Source organism: Arctopsyche grandis, chromosome 3 (genome assembly GCF_051622035.1).
Source record: "Arctopsyche grandis isolate Sample6627 chromosome 3, ASM5162203v2, whole genome shotgun sequence".
Classification (NCBI taxonomy): domain Eukaryota; kingdom Metazoa; phylum Arthropoda; class Insecta; order Trichoptera; family Hydropsychidae; genus Arctopsyche; species Arctopsyche grandis.
This window is the reverse complement of record NC_135357.1, coordinates 35,796,461-35,811,050: the sequence shown is the minus strand read 5'-3', so window position 1 is coordinate 35,811,050 and position 14,590 is coordinate 35,796,461. Positions and strand designations below refer to the sequence as shown.

General features: G+C 36.6%; 1 protein-coding gene across 1 annotated transcript in view; it reads left to right on the top strand.

Moving 5' to 3' along the window:
• The first annotated feature begins 2,368 nt into the window (after positions 1–2,368).
• LOC143909303 (uncharacterized) overlaps positions 2,369–14,590 on the top strand; it is a 74,144-nt gene continuing 61,922 nt past the window's right edge. The window contains exon 1 of the mRNA XM_077427223.1: positions 2,369–2,823. Coding sequence (XP_077283349.1) covers positions 2,539–2,823 — 285 coding nt within the window. The 5' untranslated portion in view covers positions 2,369–2,538. The remainder of the gene's footprint in view (positions 2,824–14,590) is intronic.

The window sequence follows — 14,590 nt, the reverse complement described above, 5'->3', positions numbered from 1 at the left end:
AGGAAGGCTTGATAGGAAGACCCCAAAGCACCTTCCTGGACAATTAATTACAAACAATGCAGCATTTTATTATTACATAAATCACTGTATTTCTAGAAGCTGAAGAACACGAAATATTAATTAATTAAATAATTAATCCATTGAGACATCTATGGATTTTAGATTTGTTCATAATTTTTACAAATTGTACATACAGATACCTACAAGGGGAAGTACCATTTCCAGCCAACTTAAAAATTTACGTCGTGTCGATAAGAATTTCAGTAACCGATACTAAGTTTCAGTTCGATAGAACGAACGCTGTTCAAAAAATCCCCAAAATACACAGACACACACACATTTTTTCTGGATCATGAAAACATGATCAGTAATCGATTCTGAGTTCGAATCAGTCAAAATCTCGAGTTCGAATTTTCGCATGATCACAAAACTTCATATATTGTTATTACGTACGTAGATAAAGTAAAATGCGGGAATCGCTTTTAGGTCTGTTCATACCTATCCAGCACGACCCGTATCCTGCAGGTGTCCTGCAAGTGCGGATAGTATTATTTGGTACATTATATGGACATATTCATACTCCATTCGCGCATGCGCATTTACGCATTCATGCGCGTCCATATAGAATGTACTAAAGAATACTGTCCGTACTTGCAGGATTCGGGTCGTGCTGGATAGGTATTAACAGACCTTTTTGCGGAATGATCCGTTCAAGGTCTGTTCATACTTAACAGCACTGCACGGCTTCAGCACTGCACGACTCCGTTTAAAATATGTCATTTTATTACATTTCTATTCATATCTACCTACACGTCGCGGTCACGTCACGCTTACATCACTTTGGCCGAGTGCAAGGCAAAATCGGCTTACTTTTACATTACAGGCCATGACGATACGGCGCAATATTGCTTACGTTGTATTGTCGAGTACTTAAAATATGAATGCATTCACGTGCATTCATAGCTACGCGTCACAATGCAAGTTAGCAAAAATGTTTAGGCGTTTATCGAACGAAAAATTATGTATAATCGCGTTTTTGTTGGAAGAAGAAGCTCAAGAAGGCAATAAAAAAGCACGGAGGCGTTTTGATGTGCATCCCATGTAAAAAAATTGAAAAACCGAAGAAGAGTTTTGGACACTGTATAAGGAGCTTGTGGATGATGGACAAATTTTTTTTAAATATTTCCGTAAAAAAATTTTTTTTTTTAAATATATGCGCCAAAACCATGTCGAAAGATTGAACGGCTTGTAGGCGGGGTAGGTAGTGTTGACCGTATCCCAGCCTAACGTAACACTGTTGTGCTTGTTTTAAGTTGTTTTATTGTTTGCCTAAATATTGTACAAGTGTATTAGAATATTTGGGGAAGTTTTCTTGAAGCGGCTATTGGCTGTTGACTTGGTGTCGTGATGGCCGCTGGATCTGCAATGTGTCGTTGCTCTGGATCCGGCTATGTTCAGATGTCTCTGGATATGGCAGTGTGTTGCTGGCTCGGCATTCGGCTATGTTCAGCAGGTCTCTGGATACGGTAAAGTGTTGCTGGCTCGGCGTTCGGCTATGTTCAGAAGGTCTCTGGATGTCGACTGGTCCGCTGCTGTGTGTCGACTCTTGTTGCTGTGGGTCGACTCTTGTTGCTATGGGTCGACAGGTCTGCTGCTGTGTGTCGGCGCTTGTTACTGTGGGTCGACTGAAGTTGTTTGGGCTGGACCTCCTTTTATATTGTTTTTGGGCATCACGTGACTCGTCGCAGATGGTGTTTATGTGTGCGAGGAATGTGGTTTGTCGATTAGGGTGGACGTTTCTCGAATGTTTGGCGCCGTTTCACTCGATTTAGTTTAATGGATGCAGGTGTTCTTCGACTTAAGGTGACGTCAATGGTTGAGCGTGAGAAATGTATTCTCCGTCGCACTAGATGTTTCGATGGCGATGGCGATGACGAAATTCCTACAAGCTGTCAACTGTCACTATCGATAATTGTTCCAAAACAGCAAAGCGGCAGACTCATGGCACGTAATTCGCGTGTATATTTCCACGATGGCCAAAAAAACGGATACGATACGTTGACGGATGTTGCTGTAAGGTATGATGTCGGATACTGCTGTATGCCTGCCGTGGCGTAAACGTAACGGTTGATATGAATATACCGATACAAAATGTACCAAAGAATACTTTTCGTACGGCCGGACACCTGCTGACTAGGTATGAACAGACCTTTACCGTTATATTCGCACACAAAAATCCAAATTTATTATTGAAAACAGTGGATTTTATATTTCAAACTTGTTTGTTTCGAATATTTTAATCTATCTCGAATAGTAAAATATACATTTCGGTGATGGCCACCATACGAGCGGTGCTGCGACTCGCGTCATTGAGGATATGGCCGGTGAGCGTCGTCGCTGCGGCCAAGCTGTCAAAAGTGTCCCGTTGAGCGGGGCGCGCCCACCCGGCCAGGGGCTGCGGCGCGGCGCCCCCGGTAGCTCCGCCCCCCGGCGCCTCCGCCCCCCGCGCCCCACTGCCAGCTGAGAGATGAGGGCGCCATGAGTGATGAGGGCTGCGGACCCAGCGGTGAGCCGCTCTACTTCTCCAGCGGAGGTGGCCATCCTCGGCTGGAGACGGACTCCGACTCGGACACGGAGCTGGAGCTGGATGAGCTCAGCTCCGACCAGCCAGACCGCGACAGCGACCCCGACACGGACCGTCACACCCCGTTTGCCACATCCACATCCACGGCATCGGCACACCCTTCCACCACCACCACCACCACCACAACTGCCATCACCATCACCACCACCACCCCGGAGACGGACGTCAAAGTAAAGACGGTAAGTCACATCCGACACCCACACACTCAAATACAAACCGACACTTCAAAAGTGTCACACTGGTCCAACGCCAAAACACAATCAAGGTCACGCTTGTTTACAATCCTAAACAACATTTACAGACATCACATACCATATTGTCAATGATAACACTCAATTTCGATACCAAAACTATGCCTAAACACGATTAAAAAATTTGGCCTAGTTTTGATTTTTGAGTCCAAATTTTACATTTTCATATTATTATTGTATCCTATTTGACGATGAAATGTGTTTCGTTTGTATTGAACTTTTAGTTCGGATCGAAACGTGTCGTATGATGTTGTTTTTTGAGAGAAAGCGTCGACCGATGCTCTGAGATTGAACGATTGAGGTTGCCCTTTGAATTGAATACGATAAAAATAAATAATTTTTTATCTCAGTACAATTGTTATCAAAAACGTTATAACTTTTCAGAATGAAATTTTGCAATTTAAATATACGCTGAAAGATACCTATTTAACGGGTCTACGTGACGAGACAGAATGTTAAATTACAGAAAACACAAATATCGGAAGGCAAAGATCGAAAATCGAATGATCTCAAGTCGAAAGATCAAAAAAAAATGGTACATGGTAAACGTTAGATACTCACTTAATTTGCGCGAGCAGGATACAACAGGAACAAGAGGAACATGATTTTCCTCCCGTATTCTGCGCGCGCACATTAACACGGGAGGAAAAGCCTGTTCCTCTTGTTCCTATTGTATCCTGCTCGCGCAAATTAAGTGAGTATGTACCGTTTACCATGCACCATTTTTTTTTTGATCTTTCGACTTAAGATCTTCCGGTTTTCGATCTTTGCCTTCCGATATTTGCGTTTTCTGTAATTTAACATTCTGTGTCGTCACGGAGACCGCTATTTAACATACTCGGCTGTATAATATGAATGTTATGTTCTTCAATTTGTATTAAAGATTTATATGAACATATAGTTTTGTGCAACGGAAGTAATCCTAGCGGGCATCAGAAGGCACGGAATAATTGAAATATTAAACTGGTCACAATCACACAGAGATGGAGCAATTTATCGCACGTAGACATTCAAATACATACTCAAAACATTATACCTTTGCGAATGTTTTCGATTGAAAATGCTTCGACTGACAATCTTTTGTCAAAATATTTTTCATTAGTTGTACAATTTATCGGTCGTAGACCTTCTTCAAAGACTTAAAATATGGCTAAATTTTGATGGGATGTGTTTAGAAGCAGTCCCAAAACAAATAATAATGGTTAAATATAAGGAGACAATTTGGGAATGTCTTGCAACAACAGTCAGCGCCATTATTTGTATGTGCAAGAACCAGTCGCTAGTAAAAAACATCCCCGTGAAGTCCGAATGGAAGAGAGAAGATCAAAATTCACTCGGACATCACTCGTCTTCGGGGTTGACTGAGTGTTTTTCTAATAAAATAGACCACTCCAATATTGTTCAAAGCAAAAGAGCAAAAAAGTATGGTTGACAATATAGTGAAGAAGAAGAAATGCTTCTTGCACTTTTTCAATCATTTGCATTATTTTGTTTATTTTTTTTTTCATTGAATATGAACACTCACTCCTTTTACAGATCACTCCAAAGCGACGAGTGCACTTATAGCACAATAACCAGCAGCATAGCTCGGTTGTTAAGCTTCTGCTTAGCGTCGTGAGGTGCTGGGTTCGATCCCAGGGCCGGGCCTCGAGTGAAAATGAATTTTTCAGAGTGTGCTGCTGGTTAGATCTGGATTTGTGACTCCAGGTTGATCGTTTCCTATCAGAGTTTGCCAATTTTCTCTGATTTCATTGTTGAAACGGTAAAATTGGCCAAAATCCTTCCTATATATACAATATGTCACCAATAATTTGTGTTTGATTAATGTGCAATAAATAAGTTTGTGTACAATTTGATAGATGTTTGAGAGTTTTTCAGTGTCTCGTAATTCAGTTACTTATATAAATGCTGCAATATTTGTAATTGGCCAGGAAGGCGCATTGGGGTTGCCTGTAATGCCTTCCTGGTATGTTTTGTCATAAAAAAATACAATAAATATACATAAGCATTTTATACAATGCGAATTCATACAAACATCCACAGTGACATCTTATGGAGAGATTTTTGCAGCATTTTATAGTCAAATTGGCGAATCTAAAGACGTTAAATTACCTCAGATTATCAATAGAGATAGAACCGTCAATGAAAATCAGGAAAATTGGCAAACTCTGACAGAAACGATTGACCTGGAGTCACAAACTAAGGTTTGGCCAGCAGCGAGACTCAAGCGGGACTCAAACCCGTTACGCCACTGGTCAATTATATCTTATTATGAAATAAACATGGGCATTGTATACAAATCTATAGTTCAATTCAATTTCCAAATTAATAAAATCAAATTTAAATGTTTTCAAGCATAAACTAACACTTTATATTACATTTTCAGCCTGTTCTTGAAAAAAAGGCTCTACTTATGATCTATAGCCGATAGTTGGAAGACCAGTTCTAGTTATACTTTAACAATATAAGCCGAGCATATCAATAAATGATTCATTCATTATGCAAATGGATGCATTCAAGATTTATATGTCATATAAGTGATTTTTATATGCAATAATTGTTTAGGATTTCCCTTTTAGATGCTCATTCATGTAAGCAGCGACTTACAACTTAAGCCATACTTCTTATTGACAAAATAATTCTATTATAAACGTAATTCATTTCAAATATCAATTACGACAGGTAAAAGTTCATTCGGTGTGAACGATTTAAGCATTATAAATTTTCATTTAACACAAATACGGTGTGTGCCTGCATCCGTATGTGTATTAAATCGTGACCAGATAATATGTATTTCGATTAGATAAAAATTCACAAAATATATAATAGAAACAACCATTGGAAGCAATTTCACAAACCTTATCTATATTATATGTATATTTTTTCACATTCGAAACCGTAATAACTCCGGATTTTTTTTTATCAAAGAAATGGAATTTCCAACTTGTCATTAGGCAATGCTCAAGACACATACATATGTACGTATGTAACGTGTATACATAAATCATCAAGGCGTGTAAAACTGTGTAGAATTCGTATACGTATAACTGTATTGTTTTTCTTTTCTCACACACGCTCACGTCTATTTTATACATATTATATCAATCATCATGAGACTTTACCACTAGATATGATAATGCTGTTTTTGTACCGAGGAATCGTTTTATACGTATTTTTTTTCGTATATGTTTGTATGCTATCAAGTATGTGTGTGTGTATGGGTTTCGAATATTTCATGTTTAAGTTTCTAATAGTGTTGATCGTATTAATTATGCCGTTTGCGACGTTGCAACGATATATGTACACGTTCGATCGTATCTTATTACCATTTTTATACTATACGGTTGGAAAAAGTAGGGCAAATCCTCTCCGAGAGACCATTTTTTTTAGTATTATCCAATCAATAAGTGAAATTCCTCATTTTTATATAATCAAAATGTGTTTTATTTCAAATGCATGTATTTTTTACTATAATGACGCCTTATAATTATAATAATAATAATAAATAATAATAATTTAATGTCTATTCAAGGCGGTCGGTGGAGTAGTTCCATCCATCGAACATACAATGAAGAGTGCAAATGAGAAGATGCAGCAGCAACAAGGCAATTAGGCGATAAAAATATACGAAGACGTAGAGAGGCCGCTCTCATCCTGAGAATGGCTTCACATTCCGATCCACAAACATTTGCGACGCGCTGCAGCTCCTAGGTAGCCCGAAAAGAGCACGGTAGCAGTTGTTGTATTGTACCTTTATCTTCCTCATCGTCTCCCGTTTGTATCTGGTATAATTCACCAGTATAGAGGCTAGTACAAAAGGACATAAATAATTGTCTCTTAACTTCTACACAGGGATGGAAAAACCGTCTAGCCAGCATATTTGCCCTTACACAAATAGCTCTTCTTTGTCTTTCGATGTCACGGTCATCAGAGAGATCCTCCGTCAGCAGGTGTCCCGTACACTTGACTTCCCTAACGGTTTCAAGATTACGCCCATCTAAAATAATGTTGGGGACGAAATGAGGACCTCGACCGTATCGGAAAATCAATACCATGGATTTACTCGTATTGCACTGCATATTATGTTCTGCAGCATAACTCGAGCAAACTTCCAGGAGGCGATTCAGAGCTGACGGAGAAGGCGCCAAGATCACCATGTCATCCGCATAGTTGATGTGGTTACTGCATATTCCTCCTATGTGGCAACCTACTCCAGTCTGTCGAAGGCAATGTGAAAGTTCATCCGTGTACAGGTTGAATAAGCCAGGAGACATTGACCCACCCTGTCTAACCCCGCACTTATATCATGGCATATTTTAGGATTTGGTTCATTAATATACCTTGTCATATTTGAAGTCTTCTTCTTCTTCTTCTAATGCCGAATCCGTATTCGGACGTAGGCGACTACCATAGGCAGACATCGTTTATGGCCTGTGCGAATTCTTCCCTATCATGGGCGAGTCGAAATAACTTTTCGAGACCGAGTCCCATCCATGACCTGATCAGTTCCGGAAACGAGAGAGCTTCTTTCTCCCAAGCCACCGTTTGCCTTCTATGATTGTTTGTAGAAGGCGATATTTGGGGTCGCGAATAATGTGGCCAAAATATTCCATCTTACGGCGCTTCACCGTGTCAACAAGCTATCTCTTTTTATGAACTGGAGCTGGAGGACTGTTTCGTTTCTTACATGCTCCTTCCACGAGATCTTTAGCATCGTCCGGTAACACCACATTTCAAAGGACTCTATCCTGTTCATGGATGCCACTAATAGCGTCCACGTTTCGCATCCGTACACCAACACCAACCAAACATAGGAGTGCAGGACTCTTAAGCGCAATTTCATAGACAACCTTCGACAAGACAAAACATTTTTCATGCTGCCGAAGGCATATCTTGCTATTTCGATCCTTCTTCTTATCTCCATTTCGGAACTGACGTCCGTATTGATCATTTCTCCTAGATCAGTGGTTCTTAACCTGGTTCGATCGAACCCCAGAGGTTTGGTGAGTCAGTTCGGCGGAAGTCAAGACACACCCCCGACTCATATGATTCGGGTGCCAATTAAGAAGGATTCCATTAAGAAGGGTTCAGCTTCAGTATAAGAATCTGGTGGGGTCAGCACCTCCAACAAGGTTAAGAACTAATGTTCTAGATCAGTGGTTCTCAGGCGAAATTTTACCGTGGCCGCACAGGTGATAATAGTGGTCCCATGGAAATGTCTGGTGGCCGCACCAAATTTAATCAAATAAATTAAAGTTACAAAAAAAGTGGATCAATTTATTCATAAAATAAAAGAAATTTTAACATTTTGGTATCTATTTATTTAATAATAATGCAAATGGAAATTGCTCAATACTCCTTTCTTCCAATGCAAGCCGCATTGCTGCTTCAAAGTTTGCGTCTGTCAGCTCGTTTCTAAATTTGTTTTTAATAAAGTGCATTACACTGAATGATCTTTCGCAATATACGGTAGTGGGAAAAATAGACAATATTAATAAAGCAACTGTTGCCAAATCTTTATATTGGTTTGTTTCATTGTCAACATATATTTCCGACCAAAATTTTTGAACCGAAATATTATTAAAATGGTTATTAAGTATTTGATCATGACTAATTTCTAATAATGCATATTTTACGTTAGCCCAGTTAATTAATCTCAATACTGAAAATGATTTTAATCAATTATAGTACTATGAAATTTTCTTTTGTCTTCATAATAAATGGGGAAGATACAAAAGAAACAGTTTTAAAAATATTCAATTCTTCGAACCTTTCATCAAGTTCCAGATTCAGAGATTTAAGACACTCTATTATTTAAAGTTTTAATTTTAATTTTGAAGTTTTTTCTGTCATCTTATCTATGAAATCACTAACAGAAGATAAAATTGAAAAATTGACATTTTCAACTTCTGTCACAGGGCTTTTCGCTATAATTTTAGTTTGTCAATGATGAGCATGGTTTCTATAATATTATTGTTAAGTTACTTTTTTGTAGTTTTTAAAATATATTTAATTTTTTTAAAATATTAGTATTATTTAGTATTAAGTCGCTGGTGGCCGCAGTAAAATCCACTAGTGGCCGCACTTGAGAACCACTGTTCTAGATATTTGAAGTACATACATTTATCTGATGGGAATTTGATCTGTCGTTTTATGTAGGCTATTTAAACTTTTGATCTTTGAGAACAAGCTAAGAAGAGGTATCTAATAAAAATAGTGTTTTGTATAGACCTAATAGACAAACAAAGATTAAACGTTAGTGAAATAATTAACCCTTTGAATGCTGACCAATGCTGATCAGCGTTTTGACGATAAATCCATCAGCCTGAAATACGTCGATGGACGTTGTATGTACTAAGTAAACAAGAATACTACCCGCTAAGCCTTTCCAGGCAGCATTGAAAAAAAAATGCATTGAACATGGGTCGTTTAATCCGTGTCAATGTTTATAAAGGCTGGTTTACACCGGAATTTCTGAATTTATAACCATAGCAGAATTTCTCGATGGAAATCCTTAACCGGTGAGTATTATAGATTGTGGCTTGGCATTTAGATTGTGAGCATTACATTTTAACAACAATTAAGAAGATGGAACTAGTTTTCGAAGAATACATTCATTAATAGACTTGTTTTGTTTATTTTATATTGTTGCAAGATATATTAGACGGTCTAAACACACCTTTACAAAACTCGAAATCCTCGGCGGTAGTGATCTAGGGTTTGTTTGGATTAGCTACAATTTTTATACCTGCTTTCTATTGGATTCATAAATAATTCTAGTTGGAAACGTTGGCGAAATTTTCAGTGTGGCAGGCTTTCAACAGAAAAGACGTCAGCACTCAAAGGGTTAAAGTTTTGTATATATATCTATGTGTGTTTTTTTAAGTGTAACAATACTTTATAAATAAAATGTACTTTTTATGTGTTTAAAAATGTTAGTATGTGTGTTAATTATAGTAGCATTTTGGTGTTGAAATGTAATCGTGGGTTAAATGTTCGGATCAAACTACGTAGTGCTTCGTTCAGTTTGATAATTAGACGGCTTAAATTGGTTTTGATAGTATAAATTCTTCGTATTAAATCCTTCATTGAATCAGAGCACAACTTTTACTGATTTTGCAGATGAAGCTCGTCTGCTTCTTTCAGTCTCTTTCGGATCTTTCATCTCAAAATACTACCAGAGAGGAACTTTTTTGCCCGACAGCCTGAAAAGTGCTCGTGAAAGCTTTGCTTAGACATCTCAATATGCAAAGTTAGTTGTAGTCTATCTGTAAGGATTTCCTGGTTTCAAAATTGCTCTCATTGTATAACTCATATCACTTTGTAACTAAGATCTCATTTCTCTTGTTTGTACCGGTGACGTTAAGGTCCTATTAGGGTCTGAATTAACTAAAAATATATATTATAAATCGTTCAGTTTAAAATCTCAATATATGTATATTGAAAGGTGAGTGTCATAAATAAGTTTAAAAAAAACAAGCCGCTATTATGATTACTGTATCACATTTCATTTGGAAGTAAACAGTCCTATCTGGATTTAGAGTACGTTTCCTGTGAAGTAAATATAATAGTTTTAATTACATGTGTTTGGAAGTCAACAGTCTTTTGATTGTATAAATGTATTTTGAGAGTTTTTATCATTGTTTTTCATTTATTTATGTATACATATATATAAAGTATCAATAGATGTTTGTGATTTTGTACGGTTTTTGTAAAATGGACATAGGACTAATTAAACCAAAGAATCCATCCTATTTAATATATTTACTATTCTGAAATGTCTCCTAAAATTGCTTTTTGCAGACGAAATCAATGTAAAAAGTTGTAAAACAAAAAGCCTTTTCTGAAAATTGGATTTCAAACCTAATCTATCGTTGTAATGTTTATTTTTAACCCTTCGAATTCTGAACAACGCCGATCGGCGTTTTGCCAACAAATCCATGGGCCTGAAATACGCCGATGGGCGTTTTTTTATTTTAGTATGTAAAAAATAGACAAGAATACTACCAGCTAAGCTTTTCCAGGTAGCGTTGAAAAAAAAAATGCTTTGAACATGGCTCGTGTAATCCGTGTCAATGTTTATAAAGACTGGTTTACACCGGAATTTCTGAATTTATAACCATAGCAGAATTTCTCAATGGAAATCCCTAACTGCCGAGTATTTTAGATTGTGGATTAGCATATGGATTGTGAGCATTACATTTTAACAACAATGAAGAAGATAGAACTAGTTTTTGAAGAATACATTCATTAATAGACTTGTTTTGTTTATTTTATATTGTTGCAAGATATATTAGACGGTCTAAACACACCTTTACAAAACTCGGCGGTAGTTATCTAGGGTTTGTTTGGATTAACTACAATTTTTATACCGGCTTTCTATTGGATTTATAAATAATTCTAGTTGAAAATGTTGGCGAAACTTTCAGCATGGTGGACTTTTAATAGAAAAGATGTCGGTACTCAAAGGGTTAAATTATCCCATCTAATAGCAAAGCATTATGCGCATGATATATGTATTAACCATTCGTAAATCTTACTTATGGATATATTTGAGAATACATTGATTTGTCCAGACACATATAAATAAATTTGCTGACTCGACGATATCATACATAGTTCTAACACTATTGTTTCAATAACGTATTTACTGCTGAGGAATACGTTTTGTAATTGTAATTTTTATTATGCTTACGTGTTTGTTCACTTTGACAATGCACACAGATAGTCTAATAATGTATGTACGTTTCAAAGTGCTCCTTCGTTGAATCGACTATAATTTGATATCTTTTGTATTCGACAAGTTCTTCAGACTCGAATCCATACCATACAAAGCAGTGTGACGTTCGCGAGCGTAGAGTATATACAACTTCTTGATAGGATCTGCTGATCTTATTCGTAGGCTTTCGCATCCTCGGGAGTGTCGGACGGAGAAGGAGGCCTCGTTACGTCAATATTTGCCGTCGGCTGTGTACGAAAGTTTACTCAAGACCGTGAAATGAAGTTTTGCATTATAAAGTGAAGTGTTTGTATAGTGAGAATTCAACAGTGTGGATATTCTTCGTCGGGTGTACACGTCATAATGTGTAAGTGCTTAAATTAAAAAGTCTTTCAGCGTTGATGTTTCGGTGTGTCGGTGGGGTTTTTTTTTTTATTATATTTTTCGACGATATTGCTGTGACGATCGGTGATGTGGATAGAGAACATTCTAGACGTATCAAAGTCAACAAATAAAACAAGCTGTTTAATCAGTCGGATCATTAGGCATTTGCATGTTTTCGACATATGGCACTTTTCAATTGTCATGCTAGATCGATTCAACAAAGACGGTGCTGCTTCAATGTAATCGGTTTTGATGTTAGATTTTGTTACATTGTTAGGTGGGTTTTTTTATTCCCCCGATGAAATTCTCTGAAAAGTTGTGCAACGTAGGGTTTAAAGTCAGCTGACAAAACAATAATGTGTATAAAAAATAAATTGTTTTTCAAATGAATAAAAAAACACACACACATGAATAGTTTTATATATTTGTAAGTCAAATAGATGAGACGCCATTTTGTTTTGTCATATGTTTTAGAAAATTTTGCTTATGAGGCGGTTTTCTTTTGTTTTGTTCAAATAAATAAATCCATCTATATATATTTTTATATACAAATTAATGTTTGTTTTTGGCTGCTATGCAAACCAACAATTATGATTACCTAATTTGGTATACTTTCTTATGGTATTCTGACTGACTACAGTTTTTTTTTTTTTAACATTACATTTTTCCTAGCTTTCACCCGTCTGAGGAATGCTGGGCAATTCAGCTAGCATTATAAACATTTATATCATCTTATAGAAATATACATCAAATACACGTTTTGACGTGTCTTTAAATTTTAGATTATAATTATTATATACTCACATTGTTTATGTATGTATGTATGTATCTGCCATTCGCTGCCCATTAATCTGTAGGGTTATTCATCAACTCTTATACATAACTCGTTCCACTAATTAAAATTTATTTGCATTTCATTTTAATCTTTCATCCCTGATATTTATACATTCGCGTAGCTATCATCAGAATGGATTAAGATTTATAAATGATTATTACAAATTTTTTGAATTTGAATCAAATTGAATTTTTAAAAATTACAGCTATGCTCACATTAAATATTCTGGATTTATTTTTTTATTTTTCTTAAGAGGGCTGTACACCCGAAACCTTAATTTTGTTACCGTTCCTTTCTTCGATATATATATTGAGTGTATGTATATATTGAGTGAATGCGACAATATATATCAATATATATATTGAGTGAATGCGACAATATATATCAATATATATATTGAGTGAATGCGACAGTTGCGCTTCGACCAGATAAAACGTATTTTAAATTGACAAAATCGAGGTTTCGTATTCTACTATTTTCTCCTCCAAAACTGGACCAATTTTTAAAAAAATTTCATCATCGGTATGAGAAAGATACTTTCTGTGCATCTATCGGCGTATTTTTTTAAAAATTGACCATTAAATAAGCACGCTGGACTCGTTTCGTGGGTGTAAAAAAGAGGCGATTTTATAGATTTTTGGCGGCTCCTAGCTCCTTTAAAAAATAATTAATCAAAAAAAATAAAACAATAGATGCACCCCAATGGTGGATATCCATATCATATTAAAAAAATATTTCTCTAGTGCCATAATTGAGGAAGGGAGAAGTATAGTACGTTTGTATGGACAAGGTGCAGCTGTCCAGCCCTCTTAAGGGGCCGTTCAAGTATTACGTAAGCACTTTAGGGGGGCGGGGGGTGTCTTTGCTTTGCTTATTTTTGATGACATGGGAGGTGGGGGGGTCGAGATGGTGATTACGTCAGCAGTAGTTATTTTTTTTTTTTACACATTGGCTACCCACACATTGTCTATGCTTGAAAACCAAACACATATTCGGGGATTCCCACAAATAATAAATATGCATATAGGTACCAATGTTTACATAAGCATGGGAGGGGGGGGGGGGTAAGAGCTTTGCTTACTTTTGCTGACAAGGGGGAGGAGGGGGTAAATAATTGTAATAAATCTGCTTACGTAATACTTGAACGGCCCCTAAGTTGTAAAAATAACTTTTTAAAATTTTTGTAAACTTTTTTGTATCAACCTTTTTACAGCTAATCTCACATTGAATATTCTCGAATTTCTTTAATTTTTTGTTTTTCTTAAGTTGTAAGAATTACTTAAAAAATTTCTAAACTTTTTTTATCAACCTCTATTCCTAAACTTTGGTGTTTAGATATTTTTCTACATTTTGGTATTTTTCCTCCCAATACATGTACATACATACATACTAAAGTGTCCAATTTACTGTAGTTTCCGTTTACCGGTAATCCAATCATTTTTTTACCGGATTTTTTAATCTCAAAAATAAACTACTTTTTACTAACCTCTTCTTAGTTCATTTTTGTAATAAATATATTTTACCAAATGCTAACAAACATTATTTATTATATACTTAAGGTTTGAACGCACTATGCGTCAGTCGACCGCTACGATACGACACGACACGACAAAGTTGATTCAAAAGGCAAATCTGTCGCCTTTTCTTGCCGCCCCACAATATTGTCGAAGCATTTCTATCAAAATATCGTCAGCAGCGAAGAAAATACCGACCCTAACAACCTAATCTTGAATGAATAGGGCCAACGCTAACTTAAC